Source organism: Drosophila busckii, chromosome X (genome assembly GCF_011750605.1).
Source record: "Drosophila busckii strain San Diego stock center, stock number 13000-0081.31 chromosome X, ASM1175060v1, whole genome shotgun sequence".
NCBI classification, from domain to species: domain Eukaryota; kingdom Metazoa; phylum Arthropoda; class Insecta; order Diptera; family Drosophilidae; genus Drosophila; species Drosophila busckii.
In genome coordinates, this window is record NC_046608.1 from 5181345 (window position 1) to 5206972 (window position 25628).

The 25628-nt window shown below is 38.3% G+C and overlaps 1 protein-coding gene across 4 annotated transcripts; it reads right to left on the bottom strand.

Annotated features, from left to right (window-relative positions):
• Positions 1-51: 51 nt before the first annotated feature.
• Positions 52-23128, bottom strand: LOC108606388 (nostrin). Of its 4 annotated transcripts, XM_017996457.2 has the most exons (10): positions 22918-23128; positions 22334-22448; positions 14044-14337; positions 12717-12722; positions 3427-4977; positions 3248-3333; positions 2965-3190; positions 2149-2898; positions 1442-1552; positions 52-1377 (listed from the first exon to the last, which is right to left on the bottom strand). In XM_017996457.2, the coding sequence occupies exons 2-10, from the start codon at positions 22373-22375 to the stop codon at positions 610-612; spliced, it is 3834 nt and encodes a 1277-aa protein (XP_017851946.1). In that variant the 5' UTR covers positions 22376-22448; positions 22918-23128; the 3' UTR covers positions 52-609. The 4 variants fall into 4 exon arrangements, with proteins under 4 accessions (XP_017851946.1, XP_017851943.1, XP_017851944.1 ...); XM_017996455.2 differs by lacking the exons at positions 3427-4977; positions 12717-12722; positions 22918-23128 and having other exon boundaries at positions 471-1377; positions 22334-22444; XM_017996454.2 differs by lacking the exons at positions 12717-12722; positions 14044-14337; positions 22334-22448; positions 22918-23128 and having other exon boundaries at positions 53-1377; positions 3427-5017.
• Positions 23129-25628: the final 2500 nt, after the last annotated feature.

Genomic DNA, 25628 nt, shown 5'->3' on the forward strand with positions numbered 1-25628 from the left:
AAAATATATACACTATATGCTATTGTTTTTATTTTAATCTTATACTCACTACATGACAAATTTCGAAGAATTTCTAACACTTTATTGCATTTGCTTAAAGTTTTCTAAACAAATCTAAGCTTTGATGCAAAGTGTCGTAAAAATAAAAACAAACATTTGTGATGCTGCAACTTGATATATTGAATATACATATATTAATGTTTAATATGATTTTTGAAAAATTTAACTGCAATTTATATATTTATTTATTCATAATGACAATAGGTCAAGCGATAAGTTTACACGTGAAAATGACTCAACTGGGCGCTATAAATGTTAATGGTAATATTAATATTAACAATAATGATTATGATTAATAAAAAAAATTATGTTTTCAATACAATGCATTGTGTGTTGGCTTCTCATTTATATAAATAATAATTTAGCGGCAGAGTTCGGGGCGAAGCTCATTGTAAGTATATAAAAAAAAAAAGCAAAAAAAATATATAATAATAATAATAATAATAATCAGCTTAGTTGTAAATATACAATCACACGCACACACACACACACGCACGCACACACGCTTAGGTTCTATAGATGTGACTTATGCAACGTTTGGCTGGCCCATCAGGCGCACTCCTCCACATAGGTGGCTGGGAAGATGCCAATCTGATTGCGCAGCGCTCCGAGCCACCAGCCATCGTCCTGCTTGGCATGCACCTCGATCACGTCGCCGGGACTCAGTTCGAGCTCATCGTAGAGCTTTGGTGTGTAGCTGTAGAGCGCCTTGCAGCGTCCCAGCACCTGGACTGGCCCTTGACCGCCCTCCTTGGAGCTGCTTGTGCCGTGCGAGCTCATCGAGGAGCTCTTCACCTCCTGCGCATTCTGATAGAAATGCTGCTGTGTTGCCTGCGGCTCCGACTCGTCTTCGTCCTGCGAACTGAACTCATCAAAGTCCGAATCCTGCTGATTGGAGCCACCATCCGCCTGGCCACGATCCGCTGCAGTGTGGCCATTAGCCAAAGTCTTTGACTTGACCGCCACTGTGGTTACATTGCCCGTTGTTGTTGTCACTGTTGCTGCTGCTGTTGTTGTTGCCGCCAGTGCAGCATTTGTCGTCGAGATTATCTTTGGTTGGCTGGTGAAGGTCTCAATGTTGCTCTTGCTGCGATTGAAATGCTTCAGCAGCGAAGTCGTGGGCGCAGCCACGACGCTGATATTTGCACACGAGCTGTTCGTCTGGCTCTGCAGCTGGGAGCAGTTCTCATCGTCGCCGTTCACATCGCTCAACTCCTGGGAGAGCAGCGTCGTCGATGCCTGCGTCTTCTCATTGTTCTTCAGCCAATTGGGCACCTTCAAAATGCTCTGCTGTAGTCCCGTGCGATCGCGAGTAATCTATTCAAATATTTGTAGTTGGTTAGTTGAACATTTGAGAAGCGCATAGAGGGGGCGTTCATACCTGTATATGTTGCGCCAGCGGATGTGTCGTGCGTGGCTTGTGGTCCAGCTCCAGCAATGCTGAGTGAAGCTTCAAACGCGCGCCCTCCAGATAGGTCAGCATGGAGCGGATCTATTATATACATAACAATTAATATTTATTTAATTGAAATTTAAATAAAATGTAATTTGTTTTTGTGCCATTTTCTTAAATTCATAAGTACTTATAATAAACATTGATGCATTTGGTTTATCTAAGTTAAAGGAAACTCTCTGAACAAAATAAAACTAATTCACTTTTAAGTATTTAATGTTGTGGTCAATATTTTTTGAAGTTCGCTAATGTGTCATACAAAATTAATACATAAAGATTTGATGTTTATGAATTTGAGAACAATTCAACTCTATTCAAATTAGTTTTTAGCTTTTTTAATAAACAACATAACAAGCTGCAGTGTTACTCTTGAACTAAATTATTCATTCAATTTATATTAAATTAAATTGACAGGTATGTTAATATAATATATTTGAATTTTGAGCTGAATTTTGAAAATAGTTTCATATTACAATTTATTTATATTATTTAAAAAATAGTGAAGCTACTTAAAGCTCAAACCAATAACAACATATTATTAAGCATTAAAATTTAAACAAAGCGTGTGAGATTTTTTTTGTTAAATAACTAGTACTTAGAGTTTTTATTTAAGATTATTTTAGCTGCCTACTCACATGATAGAGCTTGTCGGTAACGTTTTGGGTCTCCTGACTGCTGAGCGATTGCGAGAGGCCGCGGAGGCCGTCGCGCGAGCGCCGCTCACGCTCCAGATCGGTCTTGACCAGCTGCAGCAGCTTGATGAGCGAATGCTTGCGTCGCTCGCGATTCATGGCGAGCGTGGTGTGCTCGCAGTAGAAATCTGGGAGCAGCTGTTCGCTGGGTCCCTCCGAGTTGCGGCGAATGTTGCGCACCACTTGCAAATCCTTGGCGACATTGCAGGCTTCCAGCTGCGGCTGCAGTCCATTGCTGAGGCCACTCAGTATGGGGTTCATGTCGGCAATGAGGCGCGCATATTGCTGCACAAAGTTATGCATATTGGCCAGACGCTGCTGCTCGTTGCTCTGGAGCTGGGAAGAGCCACGCAGCACGGCCATTTCCCAGTCGACGCGCGCACGCTCGGCGCGCACACAGAGCGTATAATACTCGACGTCGGCACGCTTGACTGCCTCCTCCGCTTTCTTGCGCTTGTTGTCCAGCTTGACGCAATCCTTCTCAGCGGACTTGAGCTCCTTCTCGGCGGCAAGCTTGTTGGGTCCTTGATGCAGCAGCGCTATGGATGGCGACTTCTGTATGCGCACATCCAGCATTGCGTCCTGCAGTTTCTCATTCTCACGCGCTGCCGTATGCGACGCCTTCTTGGCCTTAGCTTCGCTCACGCGCCATTCGCTCAGCACACGCGCCGCCTTATCCACATTGCTCTCCACCTGGAGTTGCATATACAAAGATTAAGTTAGCTGAGCTGCTTTGCTTTCGGGGTCGCTACTACTTACCGTCTTGCGTGTCTTGTGATGATTGTCCACAATCAGCTTGAGCGGCTTGACCAGCTCATCGGTCAGCGATGCGGCCAGCTGGCGATGTATGTCGCTGCGACTTTCCATCTCAGTAGCAACACCACGCCAGGCATCGGCAACGCTGCCGGGAATCTCGCGGCCAGCTTTGTTCAATTTGTTTGCAAGCTTGGAAAGCGATTTGGAGTAAATCAACTCCGAGTCGGCGCTGCAAGCAAATTCGAGAGTATTAAAGTGCAGTTCGAAGGCGACGCTTGCCACTTACCGTTCCTGCAGCACAAATATAAGCTCCTTGCTAAAGTCGCCGCCTTGCTTGACGTAACGACGCAGCTCCTCAAAGCCATTCTGTCCCTAAAGTGAAATCAATTAATGATTAAAAATATAAATAAAAGTTAAAGAAAAGTCAAAGCCTGGCAATCAAACAATGGTCAACTAAGTGGCTACCTCATCCTTAAAGCGCTTGGCATGCGGCGACAGATCCTCATCGCTGGCATGCTGCGACAGCGAAGACTCCAAGGACTCCAGCGTGCGTTCGGTCACATCCTCAGTGCTGATGGTCATGTCACGTTCGTTGCGACTGCGCTCCGGCGACATGGACTGACGACTGACGCTGACATTGCAGCTGGACTGATTGAGATTGGTCTTCGATGGCGCCATGCGCTTCAGTGGCGTCTGCTGGCGCACCACCTCCTTCAGCTTATGCGACTCCTCGCCCAGCCAATGCTTCATGCCATGCCAGCCCTTGCGCAGCTTCTCCTTGTTGTGATTGAAATTGATCAGGCGTTGATTTTTATTCTTCAGCAGCGTTATGCGCCGCTCGCTTGGACGCAGCTGATCGCGATGTGTGCAGTACTCCAAATCAATTTCACGACTGAAATCCTCCGTTTCGTTTATTTGTCGTGTAATCTCCTGCAGCTCATCGATGCAGACGAAAAGATTCTGTGCATTGAGGCTCTGATAGCTTACAGACTTTAGATCGTAGTCAAAGTCCTCGTTAAGGCTTTGGCTGTGACTGCGGCTGCGACTGCGACTGGAGCGGCAGCTGGTTAAGCTCTGCTTGGAGCCGAAAGGCGGCTGAAAGCTGTCGATGCTCTTGAAGAGCTGCTGCTGCGCCAGAAATCCGCAGACGACGGGCGTGCTGGGCTCCGAGCTGAGCGTGGCTGCTTTGGCTGGAGGACTTAGGTTCTCCTTGTTGTCGCTGGCGGCCAGGCTAAGCTCGCTGGCGCCATAGAGTTCCGGCAGCTGTGGCAGATCGAGACACAGCTGTGCGGGCGCTGTCATGTTCAGATCCAGCGTCATCGATGGCGACTTGTGTAGATAAACTTTGAGCTCGGAGCGATGCAGATTCTGCACAGATTTTGATTGCTGCTGGCGTGCAATGCGTGGACGACGCATGGGCGCCTCCACAGGCGGTTCATGTGTGGGCGTGGCAAACTGCTCCGTGTCCGTTTCGTGCTCTGGCTCCGGTTCCGGCTCAATTTGCGGCGAGCTGCAGGCATCGACAAACTCCTCCTCATCGCTGCTGCGTGGGGTGAGCGTGCGCACTATGGTTGATGTCTTGGCTATGCCACCGCCAATTTGCTTCAGACGCGCCTCGGTTACGCCAAAGCGATCTGTGTCCAGCGTTGTGGTGGATATAAGTATTGGCGCGCCTATCTCTAGACGATGATCTTCCGAGTTGCGTCCGGTCATGTCGTAGCTGCCTGTGAGCAGCTTGCTAGGCGAGCCCTGGCGCTCCTTGCCCGACGACGCAGTCGAAGACAACGTCATGCTGCCCAAATGGCGGCGACTGAGCTTATTGCCCAGCACCGAATAGCGCTTGATGCGTGTGAGAAAGCCTTTGGCAGCGCTGCTGGCATTGCCATTACAGTTATTGCTGTTGGCATTGCTGTTGCTGTTGTTGTTGTTATTATTTGTTTCGACGGCGGTGGCCACTGGTGTTGTTGGCTCCTTGGCGCCCAGTTTGAATTTGTGCACACGTAAGTGATTCATATTGTTTTAGACTAAACAAGTAATTTTCACATTTATTTAATTTGATTTGAAACTTTAATTGAATTTCGATCTCAAGTTCTGACGACAAATGCGTGCGCACTGCATCGTTGTAACTGACACACTGCCCCCGGCAAAGCAAAGCAACGAAGAGTAAAGTAAAGTAAAGAAGTGAGGCCCAAGACAGAGAGGGATGAATAATGTTTTCGTCAAGTTTGTGCGCGTAGAGTACAGCGACTGAGCGATGCGCTACACTCACGCTCATAGACAAGCGCACTCTCGCAACTCGTATGCTCGCTCTAGTGTAGCGCACTTGCGCTCACCTACAAACTCACGCACGCACACACACACACACATGCGCGCAGTCATATTCAATTAGTACAGCAAGCAAACTGCAAGTTAAACTCTTTGGCTCTCTGTCTATTACAAACAAACAAGTGTCGCATTGTTTGACCCTTGTCCACACACACACATGCATACACAAACATAAAAATGCCTGAGCTCTGCCTGCTTCGCTCATAAGTATTTAGTTCGCGACCCTTTTCATTTTGATCCCCCCATCGATGTTCGTGCTTTGCTCCACTTACCAATAGGCAGGTAAAGATTACAAAACGTTTTGTTTATTGAACCGCTGCCGCTGCAGGCGAGGCTACGAAAGAACATAGAGCATAAGAAAATACGCGTAAAGCGCAGAGCGACTGAAGCTGAGAGACAGACAGACAGTTGTGTGTTCCGTTCGTTGCTAAAGCAACGTCGCGTTGGCATCAACAGCATTGATCCCCCCGCTCCACTACCTAACATTCTAACTGCTTGCTTGCCTTTGCTCATCAATAAGTAAATACATACACACATACATACATATGTATGTATGTTTGTTTGTTGGTTTGTATGTGTGCATGCTTATGTAAATGACTTTTTTTTGTGAATCTGCTTAATATTTGCCTATAACTTTTGCTGCTAAGCGTGCTGTTAATTACAGAAATCATTTATTTATGAACTATTTACTTTTGAGTTATGCAAATCAAATTTATAAGCTAGACTATAGCTCAGTTCTACGACTATTGTATGCTCTACAGAGCTGTAACTTGTTTTACAAGTTTGCAATTGCTATAATTAAATAAAAGGAATATTAAATGTTAAGCTTTGTTTTTGTTGTAAGGTATAAGGTTCGTGTGTGTGTGTGTGCGCTCTCTCTGCTCGTTACAGTTAATGCTTTTGCAATTCGCAGCAGCGAGAGAAACCGTAGTAAGTAAAAACAATTTAATTACATTTTGCTAATTCGCATTGTTGCTGTTGCTGTTGCTGTTACTGTTACTGTTGTTGCTAATATCATTTGTTTAGCAGTTGGAAATATAATGGTAAACAGCACTTGACTAGGGCATGGGTGTGGGTACCGGGTACGGCTACGGCACAGGTATGGGTTGCACTGCTTGGAAAAAGCACGTAGCCTGGTACTAATGGAGTGCAACTTGAACTGGAGTGTGACAAGTCAAGCAACAATCCAATTAACTGCAGATGCATCTGATTGGATGCTCTCACTCTCTCACTGTGGGGGCCAAGTCGAGTGTGTAGCATAGACTGAGGTTGGCTATGCAATTATGGGGCGGCTGTTTAAAACTCAAATAACATAAATTATTGCCGAGACAGCAGCAGCAGCAAAAGCGAAAAAAACACAGCAAGATGAAAACAATCTGCAAAGCCCGTGGCCCATGGCTATAAATAGCAATTGCAACAACAAAAACAACAACAAACGACAATTGAAAACTCCTTTTGGGCCTTTGCGCGCAATGCGTACGCAGGCGGCAACCTTTTCCACTGCTCGCTGCACACTGCAGCAATTTATGTTTAATAAATAAGAGTGCGGGCAAAAGAAAAAGAAAAAAATAATAATATTGCCAGCCAACATAATTTGTGGGCAGCAAAGTCGTCTGCCCCAATGCCAAGGTCGACTGCAAGTGCAGCCGCCATCAGCGCTTAAAAAGCAAGCAGTACACAGTTGACTGGCGCTGCTGTTAGTTAACAGACAAATGCTGATAGCTATGATTAATTTGCATACAAATAGCTTTCAGATTTGTTTAATTTATGCTAAGCTACCGTAAAATGGTTTTAGCTCAGCTTAAATCATAATTGGTCGCTTATTAATCAAAAGAATTTTGTTTGCTGCTGTTAACTAGTTTGCTCCAAATAGCATTTGATGTTTAGTATTAAATTTCTTTGTATTCTAGCGCGACTAGCCTAAACAGCTGTGTTTTATTATTTTTGTTATAAATTGTTTCGTTTGAAAAATGAACGGAACTCCAGTCTGTAGCATTATTTAGATATTATTATTATATAATCAATTGTTAAGCAAACAGTTACGTGTTTATCTGTGAAATATACACAACACTACTGATCGCACATTTGCTAATCTTATGGCTCCATTAGTCGTTGTTAATTCACATTTATTTTTTTGCTGCTTTTGTTTTTGCCATGTACTGTAGTTTAGAAGCTGCATTTATCTCACTGAGTGTGCCTCAGAGTGAGAGAGAGAGCGAGAGAGAGAACAATAAAACAACAAAATTAGCTAGAGAGCTATTTTGTTTATAAATACTGCGCCCTTTAACGCACGCGGGTCTCAACGTTTTTTTTTTTTTTTTTTTTATAAATAGAGAGATATAATACTATTTAGAGCTGCCAAAGATCAAATTGTTTATATGTAATATTGTGTGCCTGGCACTCTCTCTTATTTTTTTTTTTTTTGCTTACTTTAACATTTGCCTGCGTTGCTTTCTGTTTCACTTAAGCAAATATTTTCGCAACTTATCAGAAAATGTTGCGCCAAAAGCACAAAACACACACACACAAGGTCGGATGCCCCTTAATGAGGCATTTAATTGTTGTACTCACTCATATTATTATAGCAATTTGTTTAGTCAGTTGTTCGACTGACTGACAAAAGAGTAAAAATAATATGTTGGGGCAAGTTGGGAAGCTGTTACTCGAAAAACTGCAGAAGAGTGCTAATGAATCGATTTAAAGTGTATAGATATTAAAGAGAAATGGCACATGTGGTATTGGGGCACTTGATATGATAATTTTTTAAGATTTTTTTAAACTATTTTGGACACTTGAGTTCATAATTGTTCTTAGAATTTTAACTCAGATCGAATTGTTGGCTTTTAAGCATAAAATATAGTTTAAAAGAAGAATAGAATAAAATATAGTTTTTAAGAATAATTTGAATAAAAATAATTGCTAGAATTGTTCGCAATGTTTTAAAATAGTTTAATATGAACTAAGTTGAATAACCAGCAACTTTTGTATTCTAAAGTTTACGTCAGTTAGCTTCAATTAATATGAAAAATTCTCTCAGCTGATTACAGAGATTACGATAAGCTGAAAGATATATGTATATATGTATTTATTGAGGCTCATGAGTCAAAGCGTGACTACATTTTTTTGCAGTCAAAACAGATGCTCTGCTGCCAAAAGAGATAACAAATGATAACAGCTTGCGATTCTACAGATTTAACTATTTACTTACATACACGTATGTACATAAGCTAATAAACATTTCATCATTTAACATAATTAACCCTGTTTGGGGGCAGCAGTCAGAGATCTTTTCAATAATAAATTGTAAAGTTTAAATGCTCTGGAGCCAAGTGTCATTGACATGCAAGCAGTGCACACACGCACACGCACATAGCAGGCAGCTTTTGACAGCTGACTGCTTGTCGATCGGTTGCGCAAGGAGACGAAACGCATATTGCCTTGTTGGCAGCGCAGTCGCAGTCGCTGTTGTCGTCGCCGTCGCTGCCACCTGCTAACTGCATACAATTTATGTCGCTCTCCCCCCGCCATTCCACTCTTGTCCCACTCTTTGTCATACTAGAGAGAATCTCATTAGAATAGAGGGCCCCAGCATGGTTTTGCATTTATTTTTGTTTTCGTATGGGACACGCGGCTTTTGCTTTGTTGACCTATTGGAATGTTATATGTGTGTGTGTTTGTATCTGTGTGTGTTTATGTTATTTACGCTCATGCTGTTTTTTCTATGCGCCGGCTGATTGGGAACTATGTTGGATTTATGTCGCTGTTGTCTGTCACCGTTGTGTCTCTTTGTCTCTCTCTCTCTCTCTCTCTCTCTCTCTCTCGCTCTAGTGTTGTTGTTCTTAGCTTAAATAAATAGCTGTCTAATTAACAATGCCTGCGACTTCTTATAGAATAAACTAACGGTAACAACGCTAAATCAATTGTCTAAGCTCAAAGCGCCAAGGGCCCATCCACACATATGTATATGTATTTACTACTATATATGCTAATGGGGTCAGCCAGCCAGCCAGCCAGAGATCACATAATATCCCAAAGTATGAGCAGGCAGCTCTTTGTGCAATTTCGAATTGTTCTATTTTCAACGAACCACAATTTTCATTTTTGGCATAAACTCAATAAAAACCGCAAGCGAAAATAAAACAACAAACGCACAGACATTAGAAATGTTTAGATTTTCAGCTAATGGAAAATGTTGCATGTGAATAAATAGAATTGAAAAATACATATCAAAATGCAACAGATACATTTTCTATATATGTATCTGATGAATTTATATATAGAGCTCGGTAATTTGTCACACGCATGACCATCAAAGAGAAACAAGCTCAAGTTTGAAGACCACAGAAGGTCGCAATTGATAAATAGCGGCAAATTTTCAGAATTTTAGCTACACGACTGCAATTTGTAGTTTCTAATGGCAAAAGGCAATAGACAAACAATGCAAGAAATACTTATGTATTAACAGTTGGTATGATAAACCGATAAAAGAAATTGGAGTTAGAGATCGTTCAGAAATATATGGAAGGCGTAGTTGGAAAAACATTTACATTTGAAATTTATAGTTTACTGATTCAGAAACTATAGAAATTATATCTGCCAACGAATTTTAAATCAAAGGCATCCAAATTTAGTTTTTCAAGCCGCAAGAATAATCTTTTAAGACATTTCTAAAGATCGGTAGCAAGTCTTAGTCGCCGTAACTCAATATTTCTCACAGCAGCTTCTATGAATTGCTTTGTGAAACTTAATACTAAAATCCCTAGAGATTTCTATGACAGCTCTGTATATCTTTTAAGATTCTAAAGTCTTTGGAAAATATAATACCAAAGCTTTGTGAAACGCTGCAAGATATATCTATAAAAACATGCAGAAGAACATAAAAAACTATTTTTTGATTTTAGTCATAGTATTTTGAAAAATATGTCTTACAAAATTCTAGACTCTTTCGAAAATATGATTCCTAAATTGCCAAAATTGTGGAACGGTGCATTCGTAAGCCCATAAGCATTGTATTTTATATATTTTTGAATATGTTGAACTATTTTTCGTTCTTTTTGCAGCCCTCATTACAACAATTGCTGCTGATCATGTGTACAGTGAACTTTTGTAGCTTATATGTACATACACTTAATTCACTTTAATAAACAAACAATTAATATTGCCAGAACTCAGAAATCGCATCATGAGCAAATCAATCAAACAAATTAGTTAATTTTGGGGATTTGTTATTGTTTTTTTTTACACTTTTGACGGCACGGCACACACAAAAAAAAATGCATATATTTGAAATATAATTGTTGTTGTTAATTTGCGTGTCTGCGTTATGTAAAGAATACAAATTACCGAAAATAAATTATATATTAATTAAGTGAGCGCGTCTAAACTTTTTTTACGGCGAAGGCATTTACCACGCCTTTTCTCGCACGACGCCCAACTAAATTTAGAATGCGCTGCGAATACGCAAATTAAAATAAATACACTAAATAGTATAAAACTATTAAAACTACTAAATAAACAGACACACGGCTAGAGAATACGTCGAGGCGACGTGAACGACGCACAGCGGCAGACTAAGCGCCAATCAGCAGACGAGACCCCAATGGGAATGTCGTGAGCGCTATGAGCGAGCAAAGCTCAGAGCGCAGAGCGACTGGCAGCATACCCTATAAAAACTTTTATTAAAGATTAAAGAATTGCTTAATAAAGTTTGTTATATTATTTTAATTAATTCAACGCTTTTTAATTTCAATGCAACTTTGTTAGCAATTATTAGCTATAACTAATATACCCTTTCACTCAATTACAGCGCATGAGAGCATGAGCATGAGCTCGAGAGAGAGAGTGCGACACGCTAGAAATAAAAGAACATCATGTCGAGAGTGTGGCGTGTGGAGTGGGGAGAGCGAGCACCCAAGTAAGCGCAAGTGCATCTTTGCCGGCATCGACTGCGCTGCGCTGCTTTGGTCGCTGCTGCGCCGACGCGACGCGACGCATTGCATTTGAGATTCTACACCTGCTGCGATTTTGTTGTTGACAACGCGTAGGCTAAATATTTGGACGAGACGGCAGTATTACGGTACAGCAATTGTCGTCACAGCATGCAAAGCGGTACTTGCTGATTGGACGCTGCCTGCCACACAGTTACCGTTTGCCGAACGCGTCGCGTCGCCGAGCTGCACCGTGGTGCAAAGCTATTAGACTAAGGGTTCGAGCAAGGCACACAATAAAATAATAAAATTGAAGCAGAAGCTGCAATAGCATTGAGAAAATAATGCTGCATTATTTTTAATCTTTAAATTTGTAAGCATCCAGAGTTTTGTAAAGTGCTAAACAATGCCAATGCAATTTTTATTGAAATACATCAAATACTTTATTGACATGCTTCAAATATTTAAAGGCACAATATGTTACCCAGCTTAGAAATTAGCTAGTTTAATTCTCATTCATTCATTTTTTTCATTTATTTCGTTTCATTTAATGAAATCAATCTGCCAAGTGGTAACGCTTTGGAGTTATTGAAGCTTAAAAGTTTCAAAATAATGCAATTTCGTATGCACTTTCAATTAGCGTAATGAAAAATAACAAAATTTCAATAAAAATTACGTCAGCAAGTGGCTTTTTGTTTTTGCTTTTAATGGAATTTTTTTAAAATTGAAAATATAGCTCATACATTTCACATAATGTATATTTGTAATTTGTATTTAATTTCTAAACACCTTAATAATTATAATAAATTCAAATTATTGTTCATACATTTTACACAATGTATATTTGTAATTTTCACTTAATTTGCACACACTTTGGCACCACTGTGCCTTTGCTTGCTACAATAAATTTAAGTTGCTAAATGCACGTGCTGTGGTTGCTGCCGCTGCCTCTGCCGCAGTCGCTGCTGCTGCTGCGGCGGCAACTATGTCCGTTGACAAGTACCGGTATTATGGGCAATGTCAGTTGCAGTTGCATAACCGCGCTGCAAATTTATGCAGCTTGGCAGCCGCAACATCCGCAGCAGCAGCAGCAGCATGAGGCATGCAGCATGCAGCACTCTCAGCAAGTGTCTGTGCATTAGCATTTAGCTCGTGATTATTAGAGACGCTGCAGTTCTCATGCCACAATATAAAAGAAAACAACAGCAACAACAACAATTGTGGCCGCTGCACTTGTTTGCTTGACCGAGTTTTGAGCGCAGGTTCTTCCATTAACTTGGCTCTGGCTGTGGCTGTGGCTGTGGCTGCTTCTGCCATAAAGATCAGCAACAGTTGCCACAGTTGCTAATGGCCAAAAAGTTGTCGTTCGGGTTTAGCAAATATCTTTAAGGTTTTTTTCCATCTTTTCATTTTGTCTTTTTGGCATTTATTTTTCTTATATTAGCTGCAGGGTATTGAATAGAGATTTAATGATGACAACTTACTTGGCTCGCATTGTTTGATTGCTGGCTTTGGAGTTACGAAAAGATTTAATTGTGCTTACCTGAAATTATATAGAAATATTACAGTTAGATTCGTTGTTTGTTAGCTTTGTTGAAAAGCACATTTAGTTGATGAAACAATTAATGGATTGGAGCCAATACCAAAAATGCTAAATAATAAGCCAAATTTTTTGCAAATTGTTGTGTGTGTGTGTGTTGATGTTGGTGAAGTGAAGAACCAAAAGCCTTGCTTAAGTATAAGCTAAAGTCTACTCAAATACTTAAAAAAATTTAAATTACATATACATAAGCTATAAGTTTAGAAAAATAAATTAACATAATTAATTAAGCCCTTGAAGCTATAAAGTCAAAGCAGTTTTGTTTTGCTGGCTCAGAGATTGAAACAACTTAGTGGCTACAATTAATTGGTAGGCACTGTTGCCGTTTTATATGTTTCCAATTTGTATTTAATTGAGTTCAGGACCCAATAGTCTAAACTAAACAATTCTAAACACATCTACTTAGCCATGCAGCAATAGTCAGTCAAAAGTTTATAACCAACTAATAAAAGTTTGTAACCAATCAAAAATTACAAAATAATATATTTGCTAAAAATTTAGAAAAATAAATAAACAGTTCTGTTTATTTAACTGTTTAAAGCCAATTCTTTAACATTCTTTGCATCTATACTAAATAGTTAAAGCACTTTTGTTAACTGTTGCTTACTCAATCTAAGAATTTCTTAAGCATATTTATAGCAGCCGTTAGCTGTACACTGGCGCCATCTAGCGCAGGTTGCGCAAAGCTTTGCGCTGCAGCAAGCTTTAAAGCTCATTGAAGCTCAACAGCTAACAACTAATTTGTAATTGTTAATTAAATCCAGTGCGGCAACTCGAAGATCTTGCAAAACAAACTACTAAAAAAACTGATATATATGTATATAACTGAAGAAACTGGTAGGTGCTATAAATCTATAAATTGAAGCTGGGCAGCTTCTATGTTAAGTAAGTTGCACTTGCTTGCTAAATGGCGATAGACAAACGAGTTTAACTAAAAGTCACACACACATACATATGTAGCTGAGCGAACAGAGAGATCAGTTGAGTTGGGTGGGTGGTGGGCATGGGTGGGTGGTAATATAATTAATTTACATTAATTGACACGAACAATGTACGGAACAGTTGTTGATGGTTTTGTTGTTTGTTGGGAATTTAGATTTGAATTTGAATTTTGTTGAATTTGTTTAGATGAAGCGAACACACAGACGAATTGAATTGTGTTGTTGTTGGTGGTTTTGGTGTTGGTGAAGAGGCGATGCAACATTGTTGTTGAGTTGTTGTTGTTGTTACCTGAGCATTACCCATTAGCGCATCGTCCTCAAGTTCAGTTGGCAATATTTCCGCAACATTTGCATAAACAGCTTCCAATGGTTCGATTGGCTGCTCGTAATGATGTTCGGCTACTCGTTCGCGTTCGCGTTCTCGTTCTCGCTCTTGCTCTTCTAACTGTTGTTGTTGTAGCTTCTTTTGTTGCTGTTTGCTTAGATGCGCATTGAGATTGATGGCAGACTTGGATTTGCTTTTGGCATAACGCGCAGAGCAGCGCAAGCTTTTAAGCACACCATAAGAGCGTGCATTGGCAAGCTTACAAAAGAGAGCGCAAGAGAGAGTAGAAAAGAGAGAGAGAGAGAGCGTGTGTTATATTTGAGCAAGCGCAAAAGCGTTGGTGTCTTGTTGTTGTTGTTGGGGAAAGAAAAGCGCGCGCGCGTGCTTAAGTTTAAATAGTTGCTAAATTCAAGTGGCTGACAGTCAGATTGTTGATTATTTTTTAATGTACATATAGATATATAATATATAAATTGATTAAATATGTAGATTTAGTAGCTACGGTGCAAATTAACTACAAAGTGCGCTTGTATGTGTGTATCGGTGTGTGTGTGTGTGTGTATGTGCAGCTGTTAATGTTGTATTGATGGCTGTGTGAGTAGCGGGCGGGCGGAGGTTTTGGGGTGTGCCGCCAACACTTTCTATTGAAGACTACGTGACGGCTTCACATGTATGCAGCTAAACATGGACGCTTCCAAAATAAAAAAAAAACTTGCAGACTTCCGGCATAAGTCGTCTTGACTACAACAACAAAAGTTACAACAATAAGCATTTGCTTTGGCATAAGTCAAGACGACTACACAACAATAATTACAACAACAAACATTTGCTATTGATTCAATGGTGTAAGTCAAGACAACTACAACAATAAATTTACTACAATAACAAATTACAACAACAATAAGCATTTGCAGTTAATTCCAAGGCACAAATCAAGACGACTACAACAACAAAAATTACAACAACAAAAATTACAACAACAATGCGCATTTGCTGTTAATTCAATGGCTTAAGTCAAGACGACTGCAACAAAAATTTCAACAACAACAAGCATTTGCTGATTGATGAGTCAATATACTTAGCTGTCCTAAGCTTGTTGCGCTATATTTAGCTGCATGACTTTAGTTTTAACCAACCAACAAAAGCAACAACATTCAATTTTATCGCTGCAAACCAATGAACCTAACAATTACTACCAACAACAATTTAGTTAATTTAACTAATGACAATTTGCACAAAAGTTAAAGAAACGCGCTGCGCAATTTGTGTGCGCAAACAATTTGTCTCAGCTCTCAATGCCGTTGCGCATACGACAAGTGGGCCAAAAGAAAGTTGCGCACACATGTGTGGCAAGCGTTTTGCTCGTTTGTTTGTAGAACAAGTCTAACCAGAACCACAGCACACAGAGCTCTCAATTTGCCGTCGCTACAATTAAACAAGCTCAAATTATTTGTTTTTTTTTTTTGTTGCTCAGCTTGAGCAATGCAAGCGACGCTTGAGTTCAAATTGCGCCAAAGCGAAACGCTCTGCATAGAAAATTACAGCAACAAAAAGTAAGCTTATTAGTCATATATACTAGCTATATAGCTATATAGATAAGTACAAAAAAAAAGTGCTAACGAATGAACGCTGCATTTTTTGCATTTTCTAATAATTTATGTAAGCTAAATACATTTACATAAAACGATTGCAGTGTTGCCTTCGACATTTTACAGCTGAGCGCATTTGTTGAATGTTGCAACCTTACAATATAAAATTAGTTATCAATTGCAGCATTTGAACATTTTGTGTTCATTTTTTCATAAAAGTTACAGTTCAGCGAACTTTCTATGACACATGACAGCACACAGAGATTCAGAGATAGAGCGAGATAGAGAGAGAGATACAGCTGCTCTTCTAATTTGGCTGTGAGTAATGCCAGTCGCATTAAAATTGTTTATGAAACGCTTTATTATTCATCGCGAAAGGGAAATGAAGCTACATAACTTTGTTGCCAATCAAATTAAAATTACATAAAAATATTATGGGAAATTCACAAATATTATTTTATTATATTTTGTAAGCTAATAAATAAAATTGTTGCATTTCAATTAAGTTGTAAAAGGAATTGTTATTTTTAAATTAAAATTTATTCAAAAGTTAAATAGTTACTAAGAACACAACAAACAAAAAATAAATGAACTAAATTTGTTTAAAAGTTCAAAGTAATGAGCTAAACAAAATTAAAATTCACAAATACTATAAGACATTAGTTTGTAAATTATTAAACCTTTTTTTTATTTATTTTATAACAATTTGCAAATTCTAGTGTCAATTAGCTTGAAATAATTAAATTAGATAAATGAGTTTAAAACTTACGTTTAAAATTCTAAAGCTTAAAAGAAATTTTTAAAATGCTTTGCTAATTGATAACTAGTTTGCTTTCAATATTAATGAGCACTTAAAGATTATTGACTTTTTTAATTAAATGCAGTGCAAAGCTAATCAAATAAAATAAATTAAAATGTCAAAGCAAGCAGCTAAGCTACAGGTAGTTAGAATTTAATTAGGCCAACACTAAAGTAACTTCTGAAATTTATCTTTGAGTTCAGTTGAATTTACAAAATTGTTGCGCACATGTTTATTTAGCATTTGCTTTTGTTGTTAACACTGACTTTGGCTTGTTAACTATTAGAGTCATTTGCACAAAGTGCTCATCAATTGCTAACAATTGTTAATAGCTGAGACTCACACACACACACACACATGCTTATTTGTAGGTCAGTGTCGAGCTGACTAACGTACTAAGTACTAAGGCCACGCCCACTTCCCACATCGACATCGACATTCTTTTTCGCAATTCCAACAAGCCTTTGCGTTAGTTATTTATACCTATGACAAATGATATATATATATATAGTATATATGCCTAAGCTAACGTATAGAACACTTTGTTGACGATAGCAACAATTTTTGCAATTGTTTATCAGCTAAGCAGCGCACAACAATTAAACCCATTCAGCAATTAAACACACCGAAAATAAATAAGCGAACGACAAAAATAACAATTGTATGTGTTGCCATAAACAAAAGTAAATAGAAACGAGTTCAAACTTTGAAGTGAAGTGAAACAAAGCAAATTACTTTTTATTCGACTCAAGAATTTCGTAAAACGTTCAAAACGTTCAAAATTTTTAGTTATGTGCGTGGGTGCTTGAAATAAATAATGAAGAAAAAACAGAACTCGTTTCCCATTCAGTCGCCAGAAGAAAGCAAATGCTACCAAAAAAAAAAAAAAATAATAAAAAGCAGCTAACTCATGCATGATAAATGCCTAAATGAAAAATTTCTATTTTACTTGAATATACCCTGCAACTAGATTAGAGATAATGAGGCTTGCTCTACATATATGTATATATATATTATAGCAGTCACATATTATTTTATATATGTAGCATTCCAAATACTTTGCTTATATTAAAGTTAAATCTACAACATTTAGTCTAAATAGTATTTCCAAAAGTTTCTAATAAGATTTAAAAATAAATGAAAAATATATCAATGTTAATATTAAATAAAAATCTTTAAATAAATAAAGCAATGCACAACAAAACAAATAAAAAAAAAGTCTTAGGTTATATAAAATTCTACAATGTTTAGTCTAAATATATTATATATATATATATATTATATATATATATAAATTTTAGAATCAGTTTGTATTTTATTTTGATGGCTATTGGTTTGTAGTTAAGCATTTTTAAATATTTTTTTGTAAGCAAAAAAAATATAAATACTTTACATTATTTATTTATAAATTATATACATTTAAAAATAGCACAGTCTATACAAAAGATATTCCAGATTCATAGTGCATATTTTATATAAAATTCTATTAAATTTAATCCAAAATCAAATCACAAATATAGCGCAGTCGTTTCAAAAATTTTATTTAATTTACGTATTGCATATTTAATATATTTAATTAATATTTAAGCTAACTCAAATTGCCATTTACAGGGTAGCTTTGGGTACTTAGCCACACTTGGCTTAATGCATAAACTTAAGTTCTTGTGAACAATTTGGTTTGCCACTTGTATAAGTTGCCACTGCCACTGCATTGTTGTGGTTGTTGTTGTTGGTTGTGCTACACTTAACGAGGTCGTGCGGGCCTAGGCCAAAATCAAAGTCAGCGCACGTTTTTGTTACCATTTTGATTTGATTTTATTTCTTTTATTGTTTAGTGTGTGCATATGTTTTTTGTTTGTTTGTTGGTTGGTTGGTTGGTTGGTGTCTGTTTTGAAAATCAATTAACAATAAAGTTTCCACGCTTCGCTCTCTCAGGCTGCGTCGCTGCTGCGCTGCTGCGCTTTGGCTGCGAGTAATGTAAATAGGCCAAAAGCAAAGCGCTGACCGTAGCATTGAACGTGACTTGGCTTTAACTGTCTGCGGGTTTTTGTTAACAACAAAACTAAATTTTCTTTGGTTTTGTGCCCCCGTTTCAAGGTCGCTGCCGGCGCTAGACAGACGGATGGACAGATTTTCACAGTAGCTTTCCCATTTGCAGTTGACAGCGCCCATAAGTTAACGCTCTAACTGTGCTAACTGTAAATCTTTTTGCACACAACGCTTTCAACAAAACATCTCATACATAATAACAATAAAAAAAACTTAACACACTTTGCTTTTTGTTATTACTAGTTTTTTATCATTTAATTTTTGTTATTTGCGCGTTTGCCTTTGCTTCGCTTCATTTTTTTTTTTTTGCCAGTACCAAAAGCTTTTTGCTATTAAATCTGTCATGCCACAACAACAACAACAAAAACAACAACAAAAATTTATTTTTTAACAAAAATAAACTTAATAATACCGTAGTGAACCAATTCAGCACTTTCACTGCTTAATTGTCGCAAACAAAATGAAAACATTAATTTCTATGCATCAAGAGCTGCCAATTTGCAGTTGGGAAAATTTAATAAGCTATGTTAACAAAACTTATATAAGCTTTGGGAGTTGCAAAGTTCTCGCAACAATTGAACAACAAATTGCTGTGTTGACTTTCATATAATTTTTAAGTTATTTTCTGCTTCACTTGGCGTTTAATGAGAGGCTTCGAAATATTTATTGCTTATTTGCTGCACAATTTACTTAACGAAAGTTAGTTTATGTTGTTATAAATTTTACTATTTAATTGCCTATTTTAATACTATAATTTGTTGCATATAAAGTTTTTAAACAGCAACATAAATAACTTTATAACGTTAACTACAAACTTAAATATAAAATAAATATAAAAGACCTCAACTGCTTTGAATTAATTTTAAGCTACAATTGGAAATATATGAAAAATAAATATTAACTGAGTCGAGTATTTAACATTTTAAGGTTAGCTTGAATACTGAACAATTATTTAAAATATATTTTAAAAATTATTTAAATTGGTTGCTGTTTCGCCTTCTCCTTAAATTTATTTCTATTGCCATGCATTATCATAAAGTTTAAAATAAACCCACTTAAGACCTATTTAATTTAAATAGAATGCCTGGCAGTTGAGAAAATAAAAGCGAGCAGTGAATGTTTTTGATCGTGGGAGTTTGAATCACATTAGAGCAGCTCGCTGACTCAAAGAATTTCTAATTCACTTCAAATTTGCCTTGAAACTTGGTTAAAGTTAAAAACAATTGTTAATTAACTTTGCAAATGCTAAGCGCTTAAAACGAAGAACAATCGGCTGCGACTGGACAAGCGAAAGTTTTAAATCATTTGCAAATACTTGGTAAACAATTTACGAAAAACATGGGCAATTGACATGGCTTGTTAGCAGCCAATGCTGCGTATGCGTAATTTGTTCAAAAGAAAAGCGAGGAAGTGAATAACAATTGCAGTTCACCAACTCTCAAACTCAACTCAACTCGATTGTTGGAAATCTGAAATCAGTTGATAAATTGCAAGTTTTTGGGCAATTTATGGGCAAATCAAAATAAGTTGCAAATCTGCAGCGCTGAGCAAATTGCAGCTGCTGCAAGCTGCGCTTCCTTCAATGTTGTTATGGCCAATAATGAGTTTGGCATCTGCACACATCCGGCGTCGAAAAAAAGTTTTTCCGCAACGCTCGTTGCTCTTTCTTTTTTTTTACTTTTTTTTATGGGTAATTTAAATATTTTTCTTTACGAAACGTGTGCGCGGCAATTAAAAGTTCATTGTCGTTGGCTCGCTCGCTTAGTTTTGCAACATTGCCCAAAAAAGTGAGAGAAAGAGAGACAGAGAGCGAGTGGAGAGAGGAGAGAGGCAAGTAAACCCGCCCTGAAAACCAGTTGAGCTCAACAGCTGCAGAAACAAAACGCTTGCCCACATATGCAAGTTGTCTTTTTATATATTTCCATGAATTTTCCCACATGGAAAAATTATGACAGAAATGTGTGTAGAAGGCAGCAGCAGCAGCAGCATCAACTCTCAGCTGCGTCATCAGCAACAAGAGAGAGATGGGAAGGGGTGGATGGGGGGCAAGTTGCTTCAGGAAAAACATGTGGCAATCTTAGTTAGCGTTGCATAGTGAAAGTTGCAGACGCTGCGGCAAGCTGCAAGCTCCTTTTGGTGTCGGCCAATGCCATTGCTAAGTTGACAACAATTTGCCGTAATTGAACTTGCAACAAGGAAGCCTCAACGTTGTTGTTGCAAGCCACACACAGTCACGACATTTGCGCAATCTCAGACACAAGCTCAAAGTTCGTCGGCAGTTCAGCTGACGTCAGTCTTATCATAATGATAACACTATGCATAGTATGCTTGTGGCCAAAAAGAAAGTGGCTCATAGAACATTAAGCACACACACACACATAGATCTTATCGCTGTCAAAACGTGCCACATGCCACACATGCCATAGGCGCTTGCCACAGTTTATTGCTTTTGAAACTAGTTCACAGCACTTAGTTTACTCTACAAAAAGTGCTTGGCTTAACCTTTAAGCCAAAGTCTTTATACTAATTGCAAGTAGTTATGCCTATTTGCATAAACAATTAATATGCAGCTCACATATTTTTTACATTCACTTTCAAAGTTTCGAAAATTTGTTTACTATTCTTTGCAGTCACGTTCTCATATACTAATTAAATTTCTTTAAAATTACTATTTTCAGTTTTTATTCAAAGCAAATCGCTCTAAGCCACGCCTGCTTTATCTCATTAAATTAAACGGACTGCCAAACATTTTCTTTTATTTATAAATAGTATAAATCTATCGAAAATATCATTTTTTTAATATAAATGTATTTTTTTAATAAAATAATTAAATATTTGTGTCTGTCTTCATCTTCAATATGCACAAAAAATTTAATTAAATTGAACTGAGCTGCTAAAATTAATTTTGCTTGCCTTATGCATTTTTTGTTGCAATTAAAGTTCATAAAAAGAACTAATATATATTATTATTTTTAGGCAACGAATAAGTAACTTAAATAACTCTCTTTTTCATTAATAAACTTTCCATTTGCAAATAATTTGATTTAAATATAAAGTGCTGCTATCCCAAATTATAAATTTTGGCAAGTCACACAAATTTTGGACTAGAAACAAAGCTTAAAGAATATGCTAAACATATAATATATTTAATTTATGCAACTCGTTTGCTACTGATTTAACTTTTAAATTTATTTTTATAGCTAATTAAGTTAATTTTAATGTGCAACTAAATTGACTTTGCATTGCAGACATATTTGCAACACTTAAAACATCATTAACAACAAATAAAAACAAGTCACCAAAGCCGAAGCATAATTAATGCAATGACCTCAAGTTTATACGCTCAATGGCTCAAGTGGCTTAAAACTGTGAATTGATTTGTGAAATAAAACAGCAAAGCCAATTAGCTCCATATTGTTAAAAGAAAAATAGAAAAATAAAAGTAAAAAACGCTGAGCGTTTAATTATGTGTGCCACTGTGCTTAGAATAAAAAGCAAGACATAAATTAAAAACGAAAAACAATTGGCAAGTCAAGATAATTTGCAATATTGTAGGCTGGAATAAGAAGAAGAAGCAGCAGCAGTAGATGGAGAAGAAGCAGAAGCGGGTCAGCTGCAGTTGCGTGGGGGCCAATTGGCCAATTGGGCCACAGATGGCAAGACAGGTTAATTAACGAGCTGTGCTAATTAAGTTATGAACGGGGCAAACAGTTGATTGACGATTTTTGTTGTGTTGGGACACATTTAGTTAAAAGGGAGTGCGTAAGTGTGTGTGTGTGTGTTTGTGTGTATTTACAGTTAGGCTGGCATAACTCACCCATGAATTATCGCGAAATTGTGACATATTTCGTGTGGACATATGGGCGTGGCAACAGCCTCCCCAAAGCGACGACGACAGCAGCAGCAGCAACAGCAACAGGTAGCAGCAACAGCTAAGTGTGATGGCAATAGTTGATTTATTTGCTTGAAATGATGTTTACACACACAGACACACGGACATACACACATACACACACATATATATATAGAGTCTATGTTGGGGTCTTTTAGCGCAGTTACTTTCAATTTCAATTTCGTTTGCAATTTCGCGTTTTCTTTCTTTTTTCGCTTTAACGTCGGCTTTTGGCTTTTATCTAAACATTTTGTAAGCTAAGCTAAGCTATACTCACACACACACACACATACACAATTTGCAGCTAAGCGTAACGCATGGAAATGAGCGCCAAAAACAATAAAGAAAGAAAAACAACGTTGTACATTATTTTTTTTGCAAGCAGTCCACTCAGCCGCAACTTTTGTGTATGTATGTATGTGTTGTTAGTACTGCAATGCGGACAACAACACTACGACACTTGACTTGGGTAGATGCAACAAATAACAGAGATTGATACACCAACTTACATGTGTTGTTGGCGCTTCAACCTTGCAGCAGTTGCATTTAACTGTTGCAGGCAACAACCAACAGAATATAAATTTTATCAAAACCAACAAAAAAAAAACAATAACAGGTATTAACGTTTAGCGTAATAACAAACGCGATAAGCAATTAGCCGTGCACTGTGGTCTGGGGGGCCGCCCGCTCTTGTTTTGCTAACGAACGAACCGCACTTGTTGACGCTGCACTGCTTACTAAACAACCACCTGTCGGCCAAGCATAGACCTCGCGTACTCGTTTCGAGTACAAAGCGCTCGCTCGCTCTCGCTCTCACAAACTTTCTAAACGCTTTAGCGAAGCAACCGCCGATGCGACGACGCGCTGCGCTCATCTCTCAATCGCTTGCGCTCGCTCTACTCACACTCGCGCAACTTTCGTGCGCTTGTTGCTCTAACGATCCCACAGGTGGCCGCAGCCGAAGAGTGGCGCGCAAGCTCTCTGTGCAGTAAAGCAATAAACAAGTTGCGGAGCAGCTAATGCAGTCAACTTTATTTATGTGTGTACGTGCATTTTGTAAGTTCACAATGGTTCAAACGTTTGCTTTTTTGAAGAGCATCAGTGGCGCTCACTTCATAGCGGCGCTCAGCCCCAAACAAAAGTTTTATTTTTCACAACTGCTGCAGCTCCTAAGCTCCTTAGCGCCACTAACAGCAGAAAATGCAGTTAGCTAAGTACATTGTATATTTTTACTGCATCCTTTAGTTTGCCATGCGCCACCTCTTGGCTACTCTTTTAAATAACAGCTGAGCTACGCAAGCAGTTTGCGCCCTTATCTTGCTTAGCGCCACCTCTTGGCTACTCTTTTAATAAACAACTGAGCAACGCAAGCAGTTTGCGCCCTTACATTGCCTAGCGCCACCTCTTGGCTTAACTAATACATCAGTATGCAGAGTACATTGTATTTTTTACTGCAGCCTTTATTTTGCTAAGCGCTACCTTTTGGCTCCTCCTTAATTAATAGCCAAGCTACGCAAGCAATTTGCGCCCCTACTTTGCTTAGTGCCACCTCTTGGCTACAATTTTAATCGACTGCTGAATTATGCCAGTAGTACTTTTTGCTGCAGCCCTGAATTTGCTAAGCGCCACCTTTTGCTACATTTATTAACTAACAACTAATACAGCAGCAAGCAGTGTAATTAGGTGTGTTTCCGTGCTAGAAGCAGTGCATTTATTTATGCAATCGACAAACAGAAATAAAACGACACTATACTAAGGAAATAAATTATAAGTTTCCAAAAATACCCTAGAGAATGGCAGCTTCCGGTGCTAGTGCTTGTTAGTTTGACAACCAGTTTGTTAGTTGCACAAATAAAACCAAGAATGGCGACACTATACTAAGGACATAAAGTATACGAGTTTCGATAACTGCCCCATAGAATGACAGCTTCCAGTGCTAAAGTGTTTGGATTATGATCACAGGATGGCCGAGATGTAAATACTCGTTCAATTCGAAATACACCATTGCATGCTATAGTCACTGAATGGTAATATGTATCAGTTAAAATTATACATTTAATTCATTTCATATATATATATTTATATTTGAAACACACAAGACTTTATATTCTTTTGACTTTCTTGAGTATAAGAACAATGGATCTTTATTTAACAGCAGCCTGTGAGTTGTAGGTCTGCTTAAAAGTTTAATTAGTGTCAAAACTTGTTGCAAACACATTGCTTAAACGAATAAATAAATCAATCTAAAGTACATAATAATACATAAATGGGGTATAGTATTACTTTTGAAAAGGTATGCCAAGTATTGAATAGCGCGTCTTGATATTGAGTAACTAATCCTTGCGATAAATATCACAAAAAAGTGATATGAAGTGAAGTAAAAAAATGTTTGCGATCATGTCGGAGCAACTTCCTCGTCATTCACAACTCGGTTGCTTGTTATGAAAACAGATTGGGCTAATCCTAGGTGTATTTCCTACTTGCAATCGGGAATCGCCAATCGGTTGCACGTTTGTGTAATGAGAAAGGCTCAGAGATGAGGAGAGTGATAAGTGTTTTACATGCGACATAATTGCCGCTGATTGAATTGAATTGAGTTGCGAGTCTGAGGGGCAACAAAGGTGATGATGGTGATGCCTACGCGACCCTCACACGTATCGTATGTCCAAAAGCCGACGCCGCCGCCGCCTCTCGTCCCTCTCTCTCTCTCCCTGTTGACTGAGAACACCCCTAGCATCCGTTTGTCCGCGAGAGAGATGCGTCTTTGACGATAAGAGCGACACACACTCTCGACTGTGTCGCATTTGTTGTTTGCTCTTGTTGCTCAACCGAACTGAACGGAAATGCGCACTCGCCCAGAAAACAACAACAGCAAATAGTTGGATAACTCTATTTGCAGTCTATCCAAAAAAAAAAAAAAGAAAAGAGTTTGCATTTAAAATAACTGTACTAAACATGGCAGTTGTAGCTTGTCAACAATTTGTGTTTGTGAAACTCTCGCTCACTTTTTTTATCCGATTGTTGATTGACTGATGAGCAAAACGTCGCGTCGCGTCGCCTATTTGGCAAATTAAACACTTCAATGCAGTCGCTGGCGTTTGCTTTGCTCTGCTCTGTTGACCTCTATCCTCTGCTTGTTGCAGCGATTGATAAGAACTCAAATAGTGAATGGCCAAATGCAAAGGGCCTTCAACTGTTGTCCAAATATTTGTGAAATCAA

Excerpts from the sequence above, each read along its gene's own strand:
- LOC108606388 (XM_017996457.2), bottom strand. The coding sequence starts at position 22,375 with ATGTCCACACGAAATATGTCACAATTTCGCGATAATTCATGG. Across the intron at positions 14,338-22,333 it reads AATTTCGCGATAATTCATGG|CTTGCCAATGCACGCTCTTA; the intron begins GTGAGTTATGCC and ends CTCTTTTGTAAG. Across the intron at positions 3,191-3,247 it reads ATATTTGTGCTGCAGGAACG|CGCCGACTCGGAGTTGATTT; the intron begins GTAAGTGGCAAG and ends ATTTGCTTGCAG.